The 25,570-nt window shown below is 35.5% G+C and overlaps 1 protein-coding gene across 5 annotated transcripts in view; it reads left to right on the forward strand.

Moving 5' to 3' along the window:
* Positions 1 to 25,570, forward strand: part of Pspc1 (paraspeckle component 1) — an 86,791-nt gene that overhangs the window by 53,007 nt on the left and 8,214 nt on the right. The window contains exons 7-9 of one of the 5 annotated variants that reach the window (XM_008824350.3): positions 1,792 to 1,849; positions 4,464 to 4,633; positions 6,816 to 7,677. The exons of 3 other annotated variants lie outside the window; for them this stretch is intronic. In XM_008824350.3, the coding sequence (XP_008822572.1) occupies positions 1,792 to 1,849; positions 4,464 to 4,633; positions 6,816 to 7,001 (414 nt within the window). In that variant the 3' untranslated portion in view covers positions 7,002 to 7,677. Of the gene's footprint in view, positions 1 to 1,791; positions 1,850 to 4,463; positions 4,634 to 6,815; positions 7,678 to 18,756; positions 19,917 to 25,570 lie in introns of those variants that run through there. One more of the 5 variants, XM_017795909.2, reaches the window with a different exon arrangement.

The following is a 25,570-nucleotide window of genomic DNA, read 5'->3' on the forward strand; positions in this document are numbered from 1 at the left end:
TGCTGGGATTTGAACCCAGGTCTTCTGCAAGAACAGTGAGTGTTCTTAAGCACTGAGCCATCTCTCCAGCCCTGCAACAAGCTTCTTAACAAATAACTAGTATAAATAATGCTTAGAACATTCTCTGCATTTTTTTTTTTTTTTTACTTTTATGCATAGGTTCTAAGTAGTGATGAAGAAATGCAGCTTGGTTTGATTCATTTTAGCAGAAAAGATTATGTTAAAAGTTTTTCTGTATAATGCTTAATTGGTGCTTAATTTTCATCATGTTACCTTTTTTTCTTGTAGGTCAGTAATAGTATCCCTGAGTATGCAGAAGTTTTGTAAGAAGAAAAATGTTTACTTTTAAGAAAGTTGAAAAAATGGCTCTTAGATGTGGCATTTAAATGTTCAAGTTAATGTGACTAACCATTTAATTTTTTATTATATTATAATAAATTAAAAGATATGTCTTCTTAAGTTAAGTGGACAGGGTTTTGTCCTCCTGCTACCCATCTACCCATGATAAGGAATATAGCTAAAGATTTTGTGGGTGGTAGAGTGGAGCCCACATTCATCCACTTGGGGGATATTTTTTAAGGAAGGCATTTATTGCCTGATGCCATTTACGCTTTCACCATAGATTTTTATGTACTTTATTTCAGGTTCATTTGTTCTTTTCTCCAGTATTATATCCTTAAATAAATTTTTAATTTTATGTATATGCATGTTTTGCTTACATGTAGTACACAATGTGTATGCAATACTCATAGAATCCAGAAGAAAGGTGTCAGATTCCCTTGGACTGAAATTGTAGAAGGTTGTGAGCTGCCATATAGATGTTAAGTACTGGAACTGGTCTTGTACAAGAGCAGTAAGGGCTCTTAACTGCTCAGTGATCTCTCCCAGGCCTGCCTGAAATGAATCTTAAATGAATATTTAGATTTAACAAAGATTGTATTATCAAGAATAACTGAGTTTTCATTGAGTCACAGATTGACACATTGCTGCCTTTGTTTCAGAATGGTTTTCATGGTTACTACATTTGGTACATTGGTTGAAGTAGTCATCAACCTAAAGCGGGTGTTGCAATTTTAATGTTAACAAGTTTTGACTATATGACCTGCCAGTTGTGTTACACTTTAGCTCTATATTACATTGTTTCAGAACCTGCCAAAGGAGTAACACTTTATTTAGGTTTTAATGTAAAACCACTGCTTATTTAAGTGAAAGTACTATTTAAAACGTTTTTTTACCTCTGCAGAGTGAATACTTATGGTAATCTGTAGGCTACGTGTGTGATAATTACTGGTTAGTTAAATAAATGCAAGAATCATTTGTAATTTTTATAGAATGTAAATTATATCTAACTTGAAAACTTCAGTAGCGTGGGAGTCCAAAAAATGAAAGAATCATTTGTAATTTTTATAGAATGTAAATTATATCTAACTTGAAAACTTCAGTAGCGTGGGAGTCCAAAAACAATTGGCCTTAATTATTATTGGCAGGTTTTACTTTCCTGGAAGGTCAGCAACATTTCAGATCTACAATAGATTTTATGTAGTCTATCTCATTAATAATCTAGTCTTCCAGTACATATTGGGTAGTCTCAACACTTAAAGTGTATTAAGCGTTATATGCTGAAGGGTATTTTTGTTTTCTTTTAGAGTTCTTGTTAAGTAAATGTTGGAAATTTTCAAAATTTTTAATGGAAAGTGATGTCCCAACTCACTCTTTTCTGTTTGATTTTAGATGGGAAATGTAAGATCATAAGATCGATAGGTTGACTGTGACAACTATGTTTACTTACAGAGAGAACAGGAAATGAGAATGGGTGATATGGGTCCCCGTGGAGCAATAAACATGGGAGGTAGGGATTTGAAGCAAAAGACTTCTGTAACTAACTTGTAATTCTTTTGGGGACTATAAATGCTGGTTTTGATATATCGCTGAGAAACTATTTGGTGGTATCTTAAATTTAATAAATGGAAACAAAATATACTTATTAAAATGTATCTTAGGAACGTTTCATCTTACCTTGGAAATTGGTAGTTCCTGAGGAGTTGTTTTCAAACTTACAGAATTTTTATTTTAAACTTATTATAAGATTGAATTTTTTTATTCACCTTACTGAATATTTAAATGTTTTCTTTCGGTACAGGGTTATTGACTTTTTGAGGAAATGAGACATCTTCCATTAGAATAGATGTAAAAATTTTAAGAAAGTAGCTATATTAACTTGATTATTGAATGTATAGTTGTCAGGGAAATACTATCAAGTGAATAAGCTGAGCGGAAAATATGTGGCATACCATAGTTCTTAAATAATGATTGGATGATGAGTTACTTTTTCTATATTCAGTTACATATTAAATTGTCATATGGAAACTTGAGATGTGACATTTGTATAATTTAAATGCACATACTGTTTTAAAAATTCTTTTATCAAAACAGCCAATGTACACCCAAAAAATAGGTTCTTAAAAATCTGTGTAAAAAGGGTAGATGAATATTTTCCATGATTAGCGTATTTTAAAATAGACTTCTATTGCCAGTTCTTTGTCTCTTAATTGGATAATTTATAGTCATTTATTGCCATCTAACTTGGGCACTTTTCTTTGCTAATTAGTAGTGAGTCACCATCTCTGGTATGCAAAGGAAGCATGAGACTTTTGTAGATGAAATAATCAGTGAAGCAGGATTTTAAGTTGAAACAGTGTTAAGTATATATTGGTGAAGTTGTTCAGTATGGTCTCCTTTGCAGTAAATTTTGGGACAGTTTATAAGGCAATGTGGTTTTGTTAAGGACAGTAAGAGTAAGATTATGAACTATAGCCAGTTTCAATGATGTGATATAATCATTACATTGTCATTTAACTCAGAATCAAACTTTGAATTGATATAAAATTTAAAATAATTTCTGATAGAAATCTGAAAGTATTCTTTGCTTGATTAACAGCTTTTTGAGGATATATCTTTGCCTTCCTTGCTTAAAAATTCAGAAACTGTATGTGGTGACACATGCCTTTAATCCCAGCCTTCAGGGTGGCAGAGGCAGGCAGATATCCAAGTTTCAGTCCAGCCTGATCTATAATAGTGAGTTCCAGGTCAGATCGGTCTACATAGCAAGACCCTGTCTTTAAGGAAAAAAAAATGAGTAGAAATTTAAAGTTTTAATGTTTATTTTAGCTCTTATCCAATTGAGGAGTTATTGAACAGGTAAACTGTCAGCTCATCAAGTTTCATTGATGGTGCTAGGTTTGTAGCTCAGTGTTAGTGCAAGCACACACCATACTGATACTGATAGAAGGTGGTAGCATACTTTTTTGGGTATACTAGAGCATGGCAACATTTCTTTGATCTGTACAAGTGGAAAATACAAGTACTAAAAATAAGGCTCTTACGAGGAGTATTAAGTATTCATAGTTGTATAGTTAATTGTCTAAACTTAGAAGTTAAGCTTAATAGTTAAAGAAGGGGAACTGGATGTGCATACTGTAATACCTTGACTGAGGAGGCTGAGGCAGGAGATTGTGACATGCAAGCCAGCCTGAGCAGTACAGAGAGATCTTATCACCTCCCCCAACTCCAACCCCCTAAAAGAGGCAGAGGCAGTGGAGCAATATCTTTTATCTGTTCTTTTCAGGGAAAGTTGAGCTAAGAGGCCCCTTCATTTCTATATTTTATACATATGTTACATGTTATAACTATATTGAGGTAGAAATTTCTGGCTTAAAGTATAGATTTATATACAAGAATATGTTGGGAATAAGGAAATTATTCTTTCCTGTGTTGGTTGATTGTTAGATTTGAATTCAAGGACTAATGGTATGTGAGGCCAAGGATTGGTAGGGAATGTCACTTCTTTCTTTTACCTCCTTTTTAGATCTGCCCCTATAGAGTGCTTATCTGCATTAGGTTTTGTGTGGTGAGTTTAGGCAAACCTTTAGGTATGGAAAAGTCAAGAGATTAGTTTATAGCTATCTGTTTATATTTCGGGAAATGGTTTCTCTTAAAATTTATTTATATGCTTATATTTTAACTCTGAATTTAAGAAAAACAAGTGTGTGGTTTAAAAGTGCCTTTGCTAATTATCTTGTGCTATTTATCTTTTTGCTATAGATCTTTTATTCATAATTTCCTTCACTATTTATAAAAGCTGGTAGAATATGGTTAAACTTATTAAGGGTTATTTGCTTTAAATGTAAACTGTATCTACTATTACTGATTTTTAAAACTTTGAAACTCTTAGTTTCAGTTGCCCTAAAATAAATTGGAAATTGCCTTGTTTCTTGTAGATTTGTTTTAGTGGTGAGAATTCTACTGCATAGATGATGATGCTATATTGTCAATGATTTAGTATTCCTCTCAAGGAAGGAAAATGATTTTGATAAGTTTGTGAATAGATTGTATAAATTTTGTAAAATTTTTAATGTTTACTAAACTAAGATAGGACAGCTCTAAGTATAGATTGTTTTGCATAGATGCGTTTAGCCCAGCACCTGCTGGTACCCAAGGTCCTCCTCCAATGATGGGTATGAATATGAACAACAGAGGAACTATACCTGGCCCACCAATGGGTCCTGGTCCTGCCATGGGACCAGAAGGAGCTGCAAATATGGGAACTCCAATGATGCCAGATAATGGAGCAGTGGTAATGTATCACAAAAATTATTTTGATTATATTCTGTAATTAGACTTGTACCCCAAAGGTAACTTCACACTTAACATAACTTGGCATCATTTTTTTTTAAGCCATGCTGATGGAATACTAGTTAAGAGAAAATAACTGTGAAATTTTAATTTACATGTGACAATTTTTTTTAATTTAAGATTTTTTTTAAAAAAAATTATGTGTATATGTGTGTATTGTGCGTGTATGTACACATGAAGTATCAGAGCTACAGGGATTATGAACTACTGGGATGCTGGGAATTGTCCTCTGGCCCAGCAGTACCTGCTCTTAACCACTGAGCCATCTCTCTAGCTCCATGTGAGACAGTTTTTAAGTAGTAGCCCAACTGTTATTACCACTCATGGCTTGCATTGAAACCCCACTGTGTATGTCATTACAATTACATTTCAGTGTGTTTAACTTATATCTGCTATTGAATGTAATGGCTAAGTAATTATTATTTTCTTTTACTGTGTGAACTCTTTATGTTTGGTGGAAACAGTTCCATTATGTGTAAAAACAGTTTTCTAATTTGATGAAAATATCTTTATAGTAATTTATTTCTCTTCCCTACAAAATATTTAAATTAATGGTGTGTGTGTGTGTGTGTGTATGTGTATTCTAAATATACACTGCTATATTCTTCCAATAGAATTACTGCTTACATTTGTTGAAAAATTTAATGTATGTAAACTTTTTACTCTTGCTCTGAAGAGTGTGAAGATATCTTTCTGTGGGTAAAATAGAATATCTACTATTTTCAGTTGTAATTTCTATTAAATTTTAGTACCAGTTAGCAGGACATACCTTTTTATCATTTTCTGAGACTTAATAGTAGCAAAATGTTTTCTCGTGTGATGCTTGTTGATAGTTCTGAAAATGAAAATTGGATTTGATTGTAGATTTTGAAAAGGCAGTTTGGTTTTTGTACTACCATAACAGAGGCTGAAGTGCCTTTGCTACTACAAAAGAAAAAGCACTGCAAATTAGCTTAGGCATGCCCTTATTCGTGCATCCATGGTGATCTAGAAGACTAAGACATTGTGCATCATAGAATTGGGGAATGCACTGTTCTTTAAAAATCATTTTAAAATTTATTTGAGATAAAATATTTTAAGAATGTGGAAAATTTTTTTTGCTTATGTTAATATTTGGGATATGTAAAACAAGTTTGTTCAGGGAGATAAAGCAGTATCATATCTACTATGGAGAGAAGATATATAATGCTATTGGTGTTTTCTTCCTTCAGTGAAGACTGAATTTTTATAGTAAGATGTCTGAAACTTAATTATTTTGGTCAGTAACATAGATGTAACATTAACTGTCTTATATTGCTACACTTTTCCTGAAATTCTATACTTTAAATGTCGGTCTTTGAAGTTCCTTTTGCATCTGCACTTAAAAAATTCTATCCATCCTTTAAAGAGTAACATCTGTGATTAATTTTTCTGATGTTTTATAAGATTCAGGTGTTTTGTGTGCTTTTATTATTTAATGATTAAGTCACTTTTTACCATATTTTCATAACAGTAGTTTTTGAAATGAAAACTCAGAAGTTTCTATATTGAAATTAATTCTTTGTGTTTATATTAGTGCTTTGTGTCTTAAAAGCATTAATACTGACGTTCATAGAATATTTACTTTTAAAGTCAGAATGTGATGCTTCTCTCCAATTTTACTTCTCTGATTTCGTTTTAAAAAGTATTTTTCTTGCTGGGTATGGTGGTACATGCTTGTAATACCAGCACATGGGAAATAAGGGCAGAAGAGGGAGAATCATGAATTGTAAGCCAGCCTGGTCACATACCCTGTCTGAAAACAAAACAAAAAAATGCTTCATGTAATACAAACTTTTTAAAAAGGGATCAGAGCAGTATTGCATATGATTAGGCTTAAGGTGGCATTTGCTTATGTCAGAGTCAGTTCTTTTTCATGAAATGGAACATTAGCAATTTGTAAATCAGATGCTGCTTATTATTATTACTTTTTAAAACAGGAACTAATTAAATTGCTCCTTTCTTCCTTCTATGTGTGATCCTGATTCTGCTGGACTTTCTGCTGAACTTCCTGACACCACCACTTGGGATTTTGCCAATTTTTCTTGTCAATTATATTTTGGCGTGTTCCAAATGGACTTTATGTTTATTATATGGCATTATAGCACAATGATAGGTTTCCCCAAGGACCTCCATCCCAGATGGGGTCACCAATGGGAAGTAGGGCAGGTTCTGAAACCCCACAAGCACCAATGAGTGGTGTAGGTCCTGTGAGCGCTGGTCCTGGTGGCTTTGGTAGAGGAACTCAAGGGGGCAACTTTGAAGGTCCTAATAAGCGCCGGAGATACTAAACTTTCTTTCATTCCTGCCTATTTAGAAAAAAAACTCAGTGGTATGCCTTTACATTTTTATCTGTTACCTGGAAGAAATGGTTTTATTATTAATGTACGTAGGCCTAGAAATTTTTATTTTGTAAAACTTGAGGTTTTTGTGTTTTTCCTTATTCATAAGCTTTGTAGATTAGATTGGTAGTGAAAATGCCCATCATTGTGAATGTTAAAATGTGGTTGTGACTTTAGTAGCTAAGTATAACTATGCCATAGTACTGTGAAATCTATGTAGTTACTTAAGCTTAATAAAGATAATTTTGAATAATTTAAAGCTGTTATTAGTGGTATTCCATTTTGGTCTTACGAAACTTGCTGTGGACAGTAATACTTTGGTTGTTTTAGCTAATTCTAGCTCTTTAAAAGTGAGAATGATTTTGCTTTTTCAGTTTGTTCAAGTACTCCTGAAGATAGAACATTAGTGAAAGCTGATGTCAACAAGGGGTAAATAGAGTAGTGTATTTGGGGGTGGGAGGAATGGGAGTTTAAATTGTATAAACCGTTACTATTGTGTAAAATTAGAATTGTTGCTTACATTTCATAATAGATTCTGAATATTCATATATTCTGAGAAGGATTATTATGGATACCTTTGTTCTGTGCTGATTTTTCCAAATAAATCTTTTGAATCTTAAAAAAAGTGTTTGTAGGTAAATCTCTTTTGCTTATAAAATAATGTTTTAACCTGCCATTTAGTATCAGTTGCCACATTTCTCCAATTATCACTTTCAAAATTAGTGTTAAACTTAGAAAGAAAATTCAAATAGAACTGTTTAAATGACAGTTATGGCGTATTTGCTATCTTTTATTCCAAGCTACTTTGGGTATTTCTTGCTGGTTTCTGGAAATATTTTCGAACATAGGTTTATTCTGCTCTGATGAAAATATTTCCTTCTTGTTAAATATGTCCAGTAAAACTTGTTTGATAGTCTGTTTATTTTAAAGAAATACTATTCAAATATTGAGGTTTTTTGTTTGTTTGTTTTGTTTTTGTTAGAGAATTTCTTTTAGGATCTCAGCATCATTGACATCTGGTTAGATCCTTCTAGGGAATACCAGTTTTTAATTTCAATTTTAGTGCTTGGAGAAACTGATTTTGTCATAATGTTCATTCCAAAGCAGGGTCATAGTTTCATTTAAATATTTACATGTTGATCATATTTGTATGAAATTACATATATAAGACGTTTCATATTGAATATATCTGATTGACCAGCCAATGACCATAGCAGATACTTCTCAAAATTTCCATGTTTTGCTTTCACAAAATACCTCTCTCAAAAAGGGTATCTTTTGGGGGGAGGGGGGCTGGAGAGATGGCTCAGCGGTTAAGAACACTCACTGGTTGTTCTTGCAGAAGACCCAGGTTCGAATCCCAGCACCCACATGGCAGCTAACAACTGTCCATAACTCGAGGCCCAGGGGATCCAACGGCCTCCTCTGACCTCCACGGGCATTGCACGACATGGGTGCACTTACCTACATGCAGGCAATACACATAAAATAAATAAAAAACTTTAAAAAAGGTATCTTTTTAAATAGATGGTGTATAAATAGTTCTTTCTGATTTTGATGGAGGGTATATTTTCAGTCAACTCAGACTCTTTCGTAAAAGCACTTGGTTGTGAAGCATAATTGAGGTATATTCTTTGGCCGAATAATTTTTTCATATTTATTGGTTTTCCTTTTAGTACATTGGGGTGAAATTATTTTCTAATATTCAGAAGCTTTGTTTTTAACTTCCTTGAAAATAATGATTTTTGTGTTGTAAAACGATAGCCAAAGACTACTTTCCTTACATTTTTCCTAAATATAATGTGACAGGAATGGAACTTATGGCATTAACTTGGTATGAGGAGTTTTTAAATTACAGTTTTAAGTGGTACTTCTTAATGCTTGCATTTGTCTTTCCCAACATTTTTGTTTCAGTTATATAATCCTCCATTAATTTTTAGCATTGTGTTTAATTGAAACCTGAATTAAGATTTGAAGTTTTTTATGTTTTGATGTTCATACCAAGATGCCTTTGGGCAAGTCTATGTATGGTTCATTCGAGACATTCGAAAGCCAATGCACAAAAGAGTTGTCTTAATCTCCTGAACATCCTAGTATCGGCTCAATTCTAGCTCCAAGATAAGAGTTCTACACAGCTTTTCCCCTGCATCAAGAAAATTCTGTTCCAGTACTTACCCAAGTTATTCCTGGGAAAAGTCAGCTTCTAAATGACAGCCACGTACGTGGAACATCTATAACTCTTAGTTTTTTAGCTGTTAGTGTTTTTGTATAGTTAAATTACTTCATGGCTGTGTTACTCAGATTTTTTTCTTGTGAATTAGTATTTTTTTTTTCAGTATCATTTGCTTAAAATTTGTAAGTAAATAAATGAATAAAGAGGAAATAGTGTTAGCTTTTCTAACTAAATATGTAGTTGCCTGGATGTGTTACTCAGATTTTTGTCTTGTGAATTAGTATACTAAGGAAGATTTTTTTTTTTTTTAGTATCATTTACTTAAAATTTCTAAGTAAATAAATGAAGAGGAAATAGTGTTAGCTTTTCTAACTAAATGTGTAGTTGCCATGTGTGCTAACAATTCTTCATGCAAAAATTAATATGAAGTAATTTTAATTTACTACTGCAGTTTTATATTTCCTTTTGATGTCTTGAAGTACCAAATTTGGAGTCTTGCAGATTTAAGTTACATATGCTAATTGTAGGTAATCCTCATATAATAAAGGAACATTCAATTTTGTCATTGCTGATTCTGTTTTGTTGGAATCTCCTGGTTTTGTTCATTTTGAAATCAAACATACTATCGTCTTCACAAATGTAGCTAAAATTTATTTTAATTTACCTGTATTTTGTAAATTTCAACTTACGGTATGAGGTTTTTAATATGCCTATCTACATTCTATACTGAGTACCAAAGATTTAGTGAAATATTGAATGTTTGTTTTTAAAAAATACCAGTATTTTTAGGTAGTTACCGTAATTGTGATTGGCATTTAATAGCTGTGGGGCTTTGAACAAGCACAGCAAGGCTTTACCCCTTGTTTCTCAAGTAATAATTAAATTTTATCTTTAAAGTTTATTCAGAAAAACTTGTTGCATATTACAGTAATTTGGTATTTGTGTGTAAAGCCCTTATTACTATGTATTAGTGTGAATGACTGACTAGTAAAGGGGAGTTAGGTCGATGTGAATCAAATGAATGAAATAAGATTTGTTGAAGAATGTGATCAGGTTTATGGTTGAAGCTTTAATAGAATTGAAATTTAGTGTCAAATGATACTAGTCAAAAATAAAAGTTACTCATCCTCAGCTACATAGCTAGTTGTATACATAGCTAGTCAGGGATACTCAAGGAGGCTCTGTCTCAAAAAATATATAGGTCCTGTTATTTGGGAAAAACAGGACGCTTCCTCAGGTGTAGAGTGGCATTTCAGTGTTTGTGTATACTGATTTTGTTATGACATCGAAAACATAAAATCTTAAGATCGGTGGGATGGCCCAGGTAAAGGTGCTTGCTGCCAAACCTGTTGACTTGAGTTAAATCCTTTGAACCCACATGGTGTAAGGAGAGAACTAATTCCCAAGGTTTTCTTGACTGATGTGCACTCTCATATTTGTACACACATGGCATACAAAACATAATAACAACAAAAACTTAAAAAATAAATTCAATGAGGCGGGTGTGGTGGCATGGGGATGCAGGGCAGGCAAATCTGTGAGATCAAGGCCGGCTGTGGCTACAGGGAGACTGTCTCAAAAAGACCTAAATAAATAGATAAAAATAAACCAGAGTACCTGCCAAACACATGCCTTTAATCTCATAGACTGAGCCCCCAGTAGGTTGAGAAAGGAGAATTGCTGCAAGCTGGAAGCTAGTGTGGGTTACATTTCTAGTACTATGCAGCTGGGATTATTTAACAAGCCTTCTATCAAAAAAAAAAAAATCTGTGGCTATGATATTCATCATTAGTAGAGCTCTTAAGAGCCCAGCACACCTAAAGCTTGAGGTTCATTCTCTAGCACCACAAAATTAAAGTAAAAGAATTCTTTTGAGAATAAAGCATTGAGGGGCTTCAGAGATGATGTGTGCACTGCTGTTGCAGAGGAACTGTGTTCAATTCCCAGCTCTCATGGCAGGAGACTCATAACCGTCCAGCTCCTACAGAGCAGCTGTGGGCACCTACACATAATATATGTATATACCTTCACACAAATAAACAAAAATAATTTAAAAATAAAAATGAGAAAAATAAAGCATTGACTGATAATCTCCTAGATTTGGAGATGGTTATTTTCCTATGTTTTTACTTTTCAGTTAGATATTTATGGCAGGAGCTTTGGCAGGGGAGGGGGGTTGGAAAATGTAAAAAAACTTTTTCACACAGCTCCTAAAAATACCAACATTTTTAGGTCAACTTCATACAAAGTCTCAATTTATGACTCTCAAATTAAAATGGCATCTGTGTATAGGTTTATTTAATTATAAGCTAATCTTGTTTACAAAAATTGGGAGGTACTTTTTTTTAATTACCAAAAACATTCTGATTTTTATTTCCCAATTAGTAAATAGCAGCATTAGTTTTACACCTTAAAGTCATTTAAGGCCGCCTACTGAACTGTGTTATCTTAGGTTTTGACCTTTTGTGTTTACTATAAAAGCATGTTTAGATTAGAAGTATCTCTAAAAGTTCCTCTTTGTTGTTACATGTTTATTTACATGGTGGAATTAATCCTGTGTGTCCTGTTCATACTGTGTTTTCTTTTTGAATAACAGAAGCTTGTTATTTCCACATTGAAGATACTGAAAATTTGAATGTGGCTAGTTTTCAAATATACACACATTGAAATAAAATCCCCTTGGATATATTGTTGCAAGGCGTGAAATGTCATTGTTGCTGCTGCCGTCCCCTTTGCAAGTGTGGAAGGGATACTGGGTTGGATGTTTTAAAGGAGTCCGAAGGCACAATTGTGCCTTTTCAGTTTGTCTTTCTGGTTCAAAGCAAATGAAACAAAAACTAGAGAGCTGCTTGTTTATGTATTTAACAATTCAGTTCTGTCATAACTATCTAAATTCCATGTGAGGCACTTCGGAATCCAAACTAGGCCTAAAATTAGTAGAATTGGATATAATTAAGTGGAGGTATACTTAGTTCGAACAGGTGATGTCTTCCGTTTGCTTTTTCTCATATTTTGATATTTACTCAGAAAAGTGATGTTTATTATATACGTGTAGGGTCCTATTTTAAAGCTCTAGTAATGTGTGGGGATCTTATATTTCTTAAATGCTGTGTGCTTTTTGCGGTGATGTTGAAGATGTTAACATTGAAAATAATACCTATGGGTTTTTAGCTCTTTGTTGTGAAAGATAAAAATTGTATTTTTAATTTCTCTATTGAGTATATGTTGTACCATGCATAAATGAACTAGTGCCAAAACCTTTTTGGTTTTTGTCCCTAGGATATCTGAAATACACTCTTCTGTGGTCTAGTTTCTTTCATGATAAAGGACATTGTTTTTAACAGTCCTTCAAACTTTTGTAGAATGTGAATATGATTTTGTATGTGTCTGGGTTTTACGAGAACAGTGCAAAGTCTGTGCCTATTAACTGTGCAGTATTTGGACTATGAATTACCTACATTTTTATTTTCTTATGTCTCTAAGTAATTTAGTTTTGCAGGTTACATAATCTCATCTGAAAATTATATAAAACATGTTAGTGTATCTTTACTAGAATTATCTCTTTTCTCTGAGTATTTTCATTATTATTGTATCAAACATGATAGTTTTCTTAGATTTAAATGTTTTTGTATTCAGGGCAATAGCAGTGATTTTCCTAGGTTTAACTTTATATTTGTTATTTCTTTGAATTGGTTAGCCCGTTTTATACACACACACACACACACACACGAGAGAGAGAGAGAGAGAGAGAGAGAGAGAGAGAGAGAGAGAGAGAGAGAGAGAGAGAGAGAGAGAGAGAGAGAGAGAGAGAGAGAGAGAGAGAGAGAGAGAGAGAGAGAGAGAGAGTGAGTGAGTGTCGGGCCAGACAGTTTAGCAAAATGAAAAATGGTCATTGATACAATTGTCTTATGTAGTGATGTCATTTGTTGTTGTTATTGTTGCCCCTTCCTCCCTCTCTCCCCATAGCCCTAGCTGGCCTGGAAATCACTATGTAAACTGTCCCAGGCTAGTCTTGATCTCACAGAGATCCTGCTAGGATCTCAAGTGCTAGGATTGAAGGCATGTGCCACCATACCATGCCCTGTTCCCTTAGTTGTACAGGATTTATGGGCAGCCATGCCATTGAGCATTTCACTACCTTCATTTATTAGTGCATTATGTATTCAGGAAATTTTGGGGGGGGGTCTTTTTGAGACAGGGTCTCCCTGTAGCCCCAGCTGTCCTGGAACTCACTGTGTGGACCAGGCTGGCCTTGAACTCACAGAGACCCGCCTTCCTCTGACTCCCGAGTGCTGGGATTAAAGGCATGCACCACCACACCTGGTCTTCAGGAGAATTTTTTATAACTTAAGATATAACCCTGGAAAAATTCACAAGGGACAGGAGCTATGGCCATCCCTTCTAAATTAGTAGTTCTCAAACCTTTACAAAGCATTCATATCATCTGGAAGGCTCCTTTAACACAGATGTCTGGGCTCTCAACCTCAGTTTCTTATTCTTTACACCTCAGGCAGGAAAAAAGGATAAACATTTCCAACAGGTTCCTGGGTGATGCTAGAATTGGTGGATTGAGGATCCCAGTTGTATAATCTGTTAAACGTTGTTTCTAAAAAGAGGTATAGGGCTGGAGAGATAGCGAAGCCGTTAAAGGCAAACAACTAAAAACGTTAAAGGTTCGATTCTAAAAAGAGGCATAGGGCTGGTGAATGTATGTCAGTGATGCCTGGCCCTGGGTTTGTTTCCTTGCCCCATTTTATGTGGTAACAATATGCTAGTACATTATAGAGGCTTTAGGATGTCTGTCCAATGCCAGTGTAATCCATCCCTAAGCATTTCAAGCTGTTGCCAGTTAACAAGCTTTGCAAAATCCGTCATTTCAGATTAGACATTGTACTGCTGCGTGCTTTATATTTGTGTTATACTTTTTTTTAAAAACTTTTATTCACAAACCTAATTATTGCAAGTGAAGAAGGGAAATAGAAAACTGTGTTTAATGAGATGGCAGAGACAAGTGGGTCCCCTGAGCTTTCTGGCAGCCAGTCTAGCAAGCTCCAAGCCCATGTGTAAAAAACCTGTCTCAGAGGGGTAGAAAGATGGACAGCACCTGAGGTTGCCTGTGGTCTCCATGCACACACACATAAAGTACATTTTGAAATTTTCATTAAAATTTTTACTTATGTGATTGTCATCTATCCTGGCATTAGTGTTGAAACAACCTAACAATTTAGTTTTTGTGTTTTTGTGTTTGGATGCCCCTAAGCCTGATGGGGGCAGCATTGGAAAACTGTTTTGGTCTTTGCTTACTTGCATCCTGGTAAATATATCTGAAATGATAGCATTTTAGTGGATTCAGTGATGGGTTAACGTTTTCTTTCTTGTAAGCTTTTCTTTTACTTTTCTAGATAGAAAATAAAAATTTGATAATCATTTAGGAGTATGTCAAACATCTCATTTGCATTGTTTCATTTTCATTAGTCATGTTAGAAAATGACACTCATCCAGGGGTAAAGGAGAAAATAATTTCATTTATTTGTGAATGTCAACAAATCTTATGCTAGTGTTTGCCTTTCTTCCCAGAGTCAGAGGCAGGTGGATCTCTGAGTTCCGGTCCAGCCAGGATTACATAGTGTGACCATGCCTAAAAAAAGAAGTACATTGGAAATTAGTAGTATATTTAAAACATTGGTTCATATTGAGAACTCATGTTGATAACAGTTTGTTCCAACACTGGTTGTGTCTTAGATCAGTGTATGCAAAGAATATCCGTGGAAGAAACTTTGTTTCCAGTAGAAATCCAGATCTTCAGTCACTTTGCTTCCCAGAGATCTTCTTAGCATAGAATTTAGTGTGTTGTGATTTTTCTCCAGGAAATGTCCATTGATTAAGCATTTTTTAGTAAACTAAAACAGGGTTTGGCTGTGTAGTAGTTCATTTATATGTGATCAAGAATGTCCTGAGCTTTTAGCTTTTAACATTGTGCTTTCTCTATCTTCTGTCCAAGAGTTAAATTCCTTGCTCTTAGAAACCCAGAACTACAGTATAGGCCTCCTGCATAGAGATGGGTTAAGTAACCAACTTATTTCAAAGTGAAGTATTCAAATATATACTAAACAAGAGAAGAAAACCTTTTTAAATACAAAGTTATTCCTTGACACATTTCTGTTCAATTATCTATCACAAATTTCTTTTAGACAAAAAGTGATTAAGTCCTGTAAAAATAAAATGAATTAAGTCTCTACAAAAGTTCAGTGCTTTGTGTGTGTGTGTGTGTGTGTGTGTGTGTGTATGTATGTGTATGTGTGCGCGTGCAGTGTAACATATAGAGTAATCAGCCTATTTTTAAAAAGACATACTTCTAAGGAAGTGCTCTCAGAGGCATCCTTTGCCCTAATAATAATTTTTAAAGGAGATGTCTTGAACTTTGTATTTGTTCACATTCCTAATTTTTGGCCTTCTAATAAAATATGTCTAATTTATGTGTTGGTTGTCCCACGAGGATTAGAGCTAAATAAACTAAGCTTAAGGATTTCATAGGTTGATCAAAACTATGATTCTCATAATTTTGAGTTATTTTTCAAATTTCTGGTCTAATATGGTAGAAAGACTCTGTCACAAGTGTCTATTCATTTGTTTTATAAGCCAATATATAGCACTAAGTATATGCAAAATAATTTAACAGTGTCTGAACACCTAGGTAAATCTTGTAACATTGCTTCTTGTAATCAAGGTGTGCTGGATATATTTGTGGCTAGTGTTTTTCCTGGTGTTTTACTCTAAGGGCACTAGCTGGGGTGTTGTAGATAAGAGCAAATATAATGGAAGGAGCTCACCATATAATCACAAGGATAAGGAAATGGCAGCTGCTGTTTTAGGTAAGGGAGCCTATGAAGTTCCATTCTAAAAAGAAAGAAGACTCCTATGCTGATTTAATGAGTTGTGAAGAGGTAACTGGATGAAGTGAATCTTTGTGGAGCTGTGCTGATCAGCCAGTGGCTAGTGTGCTTACTGAGTACTTTGGGATGGGACTAGTGAGATTGAGGGACTGAATAATTTATACTTAAAATGTTGTTATGAGCACAGCACTAAATGCACTTTCAACTATGTGCAAATCTACCTTTGCACCTTCACTTTTGTATTCAATAACAATCAGCTTTGAATATATATATAGATAGTATTAAGCATTCTTTGAACACTGTGATATTTTAGTCTTTTGGCACTTAAGTTTTATATTCAATTATAGGTAAGTTTTTCTGAAGCAAATTGAGCATCAGAATTAGTTCACCAAGGCTAATATGAAGGAAAAATGTTAAAATAGCTTATTTCAACTATTTGTTGGAGTGACAGTCAGAATATATTGGGCTTAATAAAAAAAAAAAAAAAAAAACTATACTGCGCTAATCTCAGCTGTTGCTTTTTCTTCCTTTTTCATTTTACTTGGAAACTTAAAATTGATTATGTGGTTCACACTAATCTTTAATAGTATAGCATAGTAACTGTCAAATTTATATCATCAATTATAATCTCAGAATTCCATTATAGACGGTAACTTACTGACATGAATAATGTAGGGTTAAAGTAGGACTGGAGCATGTAGAGAGCTTGTTTAGTATGAACAAGACCCTAGGTGTGGTCCCCTGCAATACAAAAATAACAGTTGGCGTATATTCATCATAATGTGGTGGTATGAGTTTTATTTCTTGCAGAAAAATAGTTGATCTTTGCCATAGAGCAGCTTTGAGCACCCAGTTCTCTGGAAGTAAGTTGTGCACTTTTACACTGTACTCTTTCACTTTTATTATTTGTGCTTTATCTACTTGATAATCTCTAAGAATTTTAGAAAATTGCTCCTGAAAAAAATTGTCATACAGAATTTCTCTCTAACGTTTGTATAAAGAGTTTATTTTTTCTTAATTTTTGTCCCATCTCAGTATCTGGCCAGCCAGGTGTGGTGTTGCCAGGCAGATCACAAATTTCAGGATCATTTTCACCTACATAGTGAGTTTGTGGCTATCCTGGGTTAAATGAGAACCTGTCTCAAGAAAACTAACAACCCAAAAATGACTGGGCATGTAGCTCAGAGTGTTAAGCACTTGCCTACCATGTTTGAGATTCTGGGTTCAACCTGGAAATATCACAAAAGAGGCAAGGGAGGGAGAGAAGAAAATACAGCCCTAGCAAAGTAGGAATCTTGTCCATCATGCAGTGGTTTACTCACTTTCTAGGAAGTTCTTAAAGTGTTTGAATGAATTACACTGATTCAAGGACAGGCATGGTACTTATTCCGGCAAGTATAAAAGTGAACAAACTCAGGTCCCTGTTGTTATTATTTAAAGTTTAGTTGGTTATATGCAAAGAGATACAGTATAGTAATAATGGACATAGGTAGAGCTTTGAGGGCCAGCAAGGTGGTTCAGTGGGTAAAGGTGCTTGCCCAAGAGCCCACAATTTTGGATGGAGAAAACTGACTCTGGTAAGTTTTCCTCTGACCTCCATGGCATGAGTGCCCACAGATATCACACACAGAATACTAATAAAAGGAAAGTGCTTGAAAAACTTAGAAGTGAATTCCCACTTTGTGAAAACTGGGGAGGCTAATGATAACTTTTGAACAAATTGTATTTTTTGGAGAAGAGAGGTGCAGGGGGTTATCAGGTGACAAGATGACTTAATTAAAAGGGCTAATTACAGGAGAGAACCTGAGCACATAATAGAAGCCTAAGGGGTTAAGGCTAGCCTGCCAAAAAACATTGGTTTAGGTTCTGGATAATAGCTGAGAGGAAGAGCTGAAGTGTTGGTATGTGCAGTCCCTAGCACACATTGCTAGTTAAAAGTGAAGTTTTATCTAGGCAGCTAAGCTTTAGTGTAACTGTGTTAGTAGCAGTGCTCTACAAAGCAGAAACCACTGATGTCCTTGGGTACACATTCAATAATTGAAGGGACATTTAATGGCATTGAGGAATGTTTGATTCCTGGGTGAATAATTCAGATATGAATTTAATGGATTAGCATATTACCAGAAGAAAGGAGGATGCAAAGTTTTCTAAGAGGTTCCAGTTGGAATGAAGGGTCAAGGCACCAAAGGTAAGTTTTCAAGAGCCATGGTGAGAGACTGTAGCTACGAAAAGGAAAGTCTACTAATTCGGTGGAATTGTTAATGTTTTGGTGTTAGCAGTGGTTTGTTTGGATTTTGGATTTTTTTAAATCTGTATGAGTGTTTCACCTGCATACATTTAAGTGTACCACATGTGTGCAATGCCCATAGTGGCCAGAAGTGGGCGCGTCGGATCCCCTGGAACTAGAGTTGAGGGTAGTTGTTCGCTGCCATATAGGTGCTGGGAGCCAGACCAGGTCCTCTAAAAAGAAGCCACAGCTCTTAACCATTCAGCCACCTCTCCAGGTTTTTGAGATTTTTAAAAACTATGAAAAACCCTTTCTATGACAATGACAGCTTCCTAACCATTCTATTCCTTTTGCAGTTTGTCTCCACCCAGTCCTTTTCAAGTAGTCACACCCATCCTTTTCCTTTTTCAGATGCAACCCTCCCCATGTGGAATGAAACCTGTGTTTTAAGCTAAAGGACTTGATATGATTTATTCTCAGTTCATCTTCTCCATTCAATATACCTCTCCATCTTGCTTACTAAACCTTCAGGTGGTTCCTCTGCCTCCCAGATAGCTTTGCAGTTTCTTTTATGAGTATTTTATCATTTCTTTGTATTTGTTTTATTTTGTAAGTGTATATGTTTTGTGCCCGTGTCTTATTTGTCACCAGTTTTCACAATATTCGTGCAGTGCTTGGCATTAAGTACAGTCTGCCCTCTCCATGAGTTCCAACTTGGTGGATTCAATCAGTCTTGGATTGAAAACTCAATTACACTGAATATGTAAAAGTTTTTTCTTGTTTTTCCCTAAGCAGTCCATTATACCTGGTTTATGTTGCACTGTATTGGATTATAACTGACTTATGATTTAAAATACATAAGAGAATGTGGTGTAGGTTCTGTGCAGATTCTGTGCCATTTTATTAACACTGCATTTTGGTGTCTTAAGGGTTTACTAGAACTAAATCCTAGGAATCTAAGTGATGGCTTTATTTTTTTAACTGATGAAAGAAATTTCAGGAGAAAGAAATGATTTAAAGTTTTAAAGTGAGTTTTTTCTAAGACAATCTTGATGCATACCTGTAATCTGATCTCTCAGAACACTAAAGCAAGGTATCCTAAGTTCAAGATCAGTGTGAGCTACGCTATATAATGAAAGGAATAGATAATTCAGTACCAATAAAAGTGTGTGAATGAGAGTCTTAGATAGTATTTTCATTCAATAAGTATTTATTGAACATGTTTATCTCAACTGGTTCCTGTAACAGTAAAGAAAATAGAATCTATTCTTCCATTTAAGGTTGAAGTCTAGTATATGTGGCCAGAGAAATATGGAAGGACGAAAAGATCTTAAACATCTACACCATTGTACTAGAGTGTCAGACTAAGAAGAGCCAATCAAAAATATGACTTCCCCAGTTTTGAATAGAATGTTATGAAAGAATAAGCACACTGAAGCGAAAGGGAGGAGAAAATGGTTGAATGGATGAGCATCAAGACATCTTGCTCTGAGACTGGAAAATGAATTACCAGGTTGACAGTGTCGGAGAAGACAAATTTTAACAAGTGAAATAAAAATTTTAAACTAAAATTGCAGTGTATGTTCTGTGTATCAACTCTACAAAGTACTGTGGTGTTTGGAATTGGATTCCCCAAGCATGAAGACTGAAAGCCTACTACTTAAATTGCCTACAGGAAAAGGCCTTTCTATTGAGTGTGAAACAGTGCCAATCAGCTTGTTCCCTTTTGCTTTTGTGTGAGTTGAAGAGAAGATTAAAACCAACATAAGTGGAAAAAAGTTGGGTTCTAGGAACTTGTAAGGAAATTCCTGGAATAATAGTGAAAGTTTTCCATATTCACATCCTGTAGGTAATTCTTTACACTGATGATGATTCTAGTAGTTAAAATGACAAAATCGTTCTGATGGTCCTAGTCCTCATGCAGGTTTGTACAAATAAGTTGTTTGTATACATCTACACACTTTTCTTTTTCTAAAGGCCTTTTGAGGCAGGTTCTCCTGGTGTTCTCAACTGGCCTGAAAGTCAGAACAGATCTCCTGCCTCTGCCTCTTGAATGCTAGGATCAGAGGCATGTGCACCATCACTCCTGGCTAAGGTTGAGTTGAAAACAATCATTGAGAAATGTAATTCTGTGGTAGAGCTCTTGACCAGCATGCATGGGGCGGCGGGGGGGGGGGGGGGAGAACCACAAATTATAGTGTAAAAGTATGTTAACATATAATATATACTTAGATACTACTTTCAAAACATTTATCTGGCTGGGCATGCATGCCTTTACCTCACTTGGGAAGCAGAGGCAGGTGAGTCTCTGTGAGATTGAGACCATCCTGATCGTGAATTCCAGCTGGGGCAACAGGGAGACCTTGTCTCAAAAAGACCAAAACAACTAAACCTAAAAAGACATATCTCTGAATTGGTGTTTGTGTTGATTATTGAAATATTCAAGTACCTTTAAATAAAGGCCACCATATTGCCCTGGTGTTTTCAGATACTCACTCACTTCATTGTGACCTTTGAGTTAGTATAATCCTTTTTGTTGCGTTGGGGATTAAACCCTGGGGCCTGTCGGGCAAATGTCCTGTACCTACAGTACCTCTGGTTAGTACATTCACTGTTCCCTGGGTGGATTGCAGATACTAAAATTTACCTAAAAAGCATATAGTTTACTTTTCTGAATTGCTTTTACAATGGTTTTAAGTATTTCTAAGAAGAGCAAATTAATCTTTAAATGATATGCATTTCTTATTTTGGTTTTTGTTTTCATTTGGGAAAAAGTGCCATGTACCTTCATTTTAAGTGTGTACCGTGAATTTATAGTAAGCTGTAATTAGAATGTGAAAGCCACCAAGTCTGGAGAGTTCTATAGCAGTTCCTTCTTTCCGTCTCATTGTGGCCTCAGATGATAAGACTTGGAGATGAATATATAATACAATATTTGGAAAGGATTTTGAAACTTTGAGTTTACATTATTGACAAAACTGTTAAAACCACACTACAGTGGTACTTTTGCAACACAAATGGGCTCAAGTTAGCTAAAACTTTATATGGCTGATATAGGAAATATAAGTGTACTAATACATTTAATAAAATGGTTAAGTATCCTTATATGCCAGAGTGAACTGGGAATAGGATTTTAAGGCTATTAGCACTTTGAAATAGTCATAAGTGTTTCATGGATTTTTGTATATCATCCAGTATCTTTGCTAGTTCCTTAAGTTCCCATGTTTTTTTTTCTTATCCTATCACTGGTTCCTAGCCTTACCCCAGGCTTCCCTTCTTTAGTACTGTAGTACTAAGGCTAGAAGTAATTTTCACTACATTAGACCACTCAACTGTTTTGATAATATTCCTGTTCATCCTTTAATAATTTTCCTTTGGCTACCATGCTTACAAACACAGTAGTCTGAGTAACAGAATGAGTTTGGGTTCTTTTAAGGTAATTTTATCATGTTAAAAGTAATTTATAGGTAGATACGACAAAATACACTTATTACCGCAGCATTTGGAGGCAAGTGAATAATATTTTCTAGGTCATCCTGAAAACCAAATAGTTCCAAATCCGAAACTCTTGAGCACTGACAGGATGCCATAAGTAGAGATATCCGTATGAGGGCTAAAAGTCAAAACTGAAGCACATAAAAATACTGAGAATTAGTTCACTCTGGATGTAAAAGCCTATATGAATATAATTCATATTTAGGCTTGTGTTTTATCCCCAGGAAACCTCATTGTATATTTGCAAATACTCCTGACTCCTCACCCACCAACTTGCAAGTTCTGAAACACTTCCGTACCCATTTTGTTAAGGGAAGCTTAATGTGTAGTAAAAGGCTAATATGAGTATTTTGTAGCTAAGAAGCTAGCACAGTATTTGGTTAATACAATAAAAGATGTTATAAAAATATATAGGGTTTATGAATGAATTGTTAGATTGTTTGCGAATAGTATATTGCTTTTGCTTAGGTAAGAAGACACTACAAGCTGGGTGCCATTTTAATGCCAATCTTCAGATGGCTGAGGCAGGAGGACTATGAATTCCTGGGCAAGAATGTGTTTTACAAAAGAAATAACCATCATTTTTGTTAATGGCCAGCTCTGTAGTAGGTATGGGTAATGGAATAAAAGCACCAATCAAACTAGTGTTTACTCCTTTTAGGATTAATGAAGCCAATGTGGGGTATTAGAAGGGACACCTTTTCTGCGCACAACTCCAGATTAGTGACAGAAGATAGAGGAAATGACTGATTATAAAAAAAGACGGGAAAAAAAAGATGCAGATAAGGTCTTATGGTAGATCAAAGGTTGTCAAGCATTATTGGAAGTAATGTTAATATTTTGAGACTTGTTTTGCATTCACATGAATTGAAAGGCAGGCTGAAGGAAGGAAAACTCAAAGATGTGTATTGTTAATGCAAAATAGGAGTTGGGAGTCCTGTTGTCCAGGGATTTGGACCGGTACAAATACAATTTTCCAGTAAATTATATCTGTTTTGGGTAGTGGATATGGTCTGATAATGTCTGCTACTAGACAAGGTTGGGAACTAGTAAATGTGCACACAGCTGGTGGGAACCCGTAGTAAGCATGGAAAACTAGTCAGATACAGTTCTATCATTAGGAAGAGCCATAAAGAGACTTCGAAAGACTGATGTTCATGCACAGTGGCTTGTGCCTATGTTCCCATCTACTTGGGGGGCTAAGGCAAGACTTCAAAGGCAGCCTAGTCTTTTAAAAGGTAGAAGTTGGTGGGACTGGTGAGACCCATTAAGTAAAGGTGCTTGCTGCCAAGCCTGAAGACCTCACTTTTCATCCCTGGGGTCCACACACATGGTAGGAGGAGAGAACAAACTCCTTCAGCCTCTCTAAATTCCACAAACACCATGCTATGCACACTAGCACAATAAATCCAAAAGAAAGTTTTAAGGAAAACATGGCAGTAGTCGGATTTGTTTTTCAGGTAATTAGCAGTTTGGGGGAGGTTTCATTTGAGCACCTCTGACTACAGGCAGGGATCAGATAAAGTACATGCAGTAGTTTTAGAGAGTACAGAAACGAAGACCTACTGATTGGGGCATTGAATGTAGCTGGATGGTAGAGTGTGGGAGTGTGCTCACAGACCCACTTGGGATTCCAAGCAACACAAAACGTGCCAATTAAACATGGCTTTTAAAGTTGTAATTTTTTATTAAGAATAGGTGAATCAAAGTCAGGATGGAAGGATCTTGTGACAAATATTCCGTATATTATCATTTAAAATCCCATGCTTTGGGAAAGGATCTTGGAGAATCTCTGTTAATTGACATCAGTAAAAGTAGCAACTGATAGTAAAAACATGACAAGTCATTTACCAGTGAAGTTTATGCAGTTCATTTACAAGGCTCACATGCTCTCTATATCTGTAGAAATGGAGCTGTTTAGGGTGTCCCTGTGGTACCAGGTTGAATTTCAATGTTGGAATACATGGAAAGCTTCACTGCTTGTAGAAGGCCACAACTGCGTCTGTTTAAAGAAGCATGCTATGGCACAGAGCATTTGATACACATGGTTTTGTTTGCGTTTAGTCACTTGCTGCATGAAGAAATTGGAAGCCAGAGATGGACTAACAACCCTTGAGTTTTCAAATTTAGAAAGTACACCACAAACTTCCCTTTATTTATTTATTTATTTATTTATTTATTTATTTTTTTTTTTTTTAAGTGTATGAGTGTATTGCCTGCATGTAGGTAGGTGCACCCATGTCATGCAGTGCCTGTGTAGGATAGAAGAGGACGTTGAATTCCCTGGAAATGGAGTTATGGATGGTTGTGAGTTGTCATGTGGGTACTTGGATTTGAACCTGTGTCTTCTGTAAGGTCAGCCAGTGCTCATAATTGCTGAGCCATTTCGCTAGCCCCCCTCCCATTGTAGTTATCTTTGAAGTCAAGAAATACCGTTTTGCCAGTAAACCAGCTGTCAAATACAGTTTTGAAATTTCAAAATATGTGGTTGTAAGCATAGAGTGGTACATAAGCAAATTCCTATGCTGTCTACTTGCCTCCCAACTTTTCTATCCAGGGGTGGCCAGATCTGATTTCCTGTGTATCCTTTTGGAAATACATCTTTTCAGTATATTACATGCTCAAATGCAAACATACATTTGCATATTTCCCTGCAGTAATTTTAGCTAAATTTCCTTTTACCCTATGGCTGGCTGCTCCTCTCTACATACACCAGAACTGTCTTGGCTTGTGCCTAGTTTATGTCCCTTTTTCCTCTCTGTGTGGGGACCTGTGTTGTGAAAACATGTTTATAGAATAGAATTAGTGTATTGGCTTGTTCGTTGCATTTGTAAGTTCTTTAGATGATGCCTGTCCTAACTGGATGATGAGAATTTAACTTACTCCCTGGAATTTCAACAAGTGTATATAAAATTAGTAAAGATATTGACAAGAACTATAGGAATAAAGATATGATCGAGCATCAGGGGCCTTGAAGTCTAGTGTTAAAGTCAGTGAGAATTTTAGAAGCTACAGACTTAAAATATTGGAGCTAGAAGTATAGCATAGTCGTTTAATACTTGCATAGCATCACCAAGGTGTTAGGCTTGATTCCCCACCATGGTGTTATGGACAGAGCAAGTGATAGCACATTCTTCATAATGGAATTGGTTCTGTGCACTGGTGATGGAGCTGATGTGTATTGCTGTGAGTGAAGAAACCGGTGTGTCCATTGCAGTTCACAGGCCCCTCAGGAGACATTTAGCTGATACTTGAACAAAATTGGAGGTTTTGCAGGTAAACTGGTTCCTTGGTAAGGTTTTATTCTTTAGAGTAAGGAAGAGGAAATGCTTTTAAAGGCATTTTCCAAGCTCTTGGTCATTCACTTCACAAAAACCTTTTTACACAATTTTTCCTAAATACTTGTCTGCTGGGTTGTATGTGTGCTTCAGACACAGAGTAAGATCCTGATTTTCCCCAAATCTGTCACTCGAGAGGCATGGGGAAGGTAGTGATATGTTCTGCCTTTTAATTTAGCTACTGAAGAATTGGAAGGGGGAAAGTCAGAATGAAAAGCAAGTAGCCAATTCAGACCTGTGAGGTGGTGACTGATCTGTACCAATCTCCAGTGGGTACACAGAAGGAGAGAGATGAATGGGTATTGCATTCAGAGGACTCCAGCAGACAATATGATCATGAATTTGAGGCCGACTTTGCCTGCATTTGAGACATTACAAAGAAAAGCTAGCAC

Source organism: Nannospalax galili, unplaced genomic scaffold, assembly GCF_000622305.1.
Source record: "Nannospalax galili isolate Female #2095 unplaced genomic scaffold, S.galili_v1.0 scaffold388, whole genome shotgun sequence".
NCBI classification, from domain to species: domain Eukaryota; kingdom Metazoa; phylum Chordata; class Mammalia; order Rodentia; family Spalacidae; genus Nannospalax; species Nannospalax galili.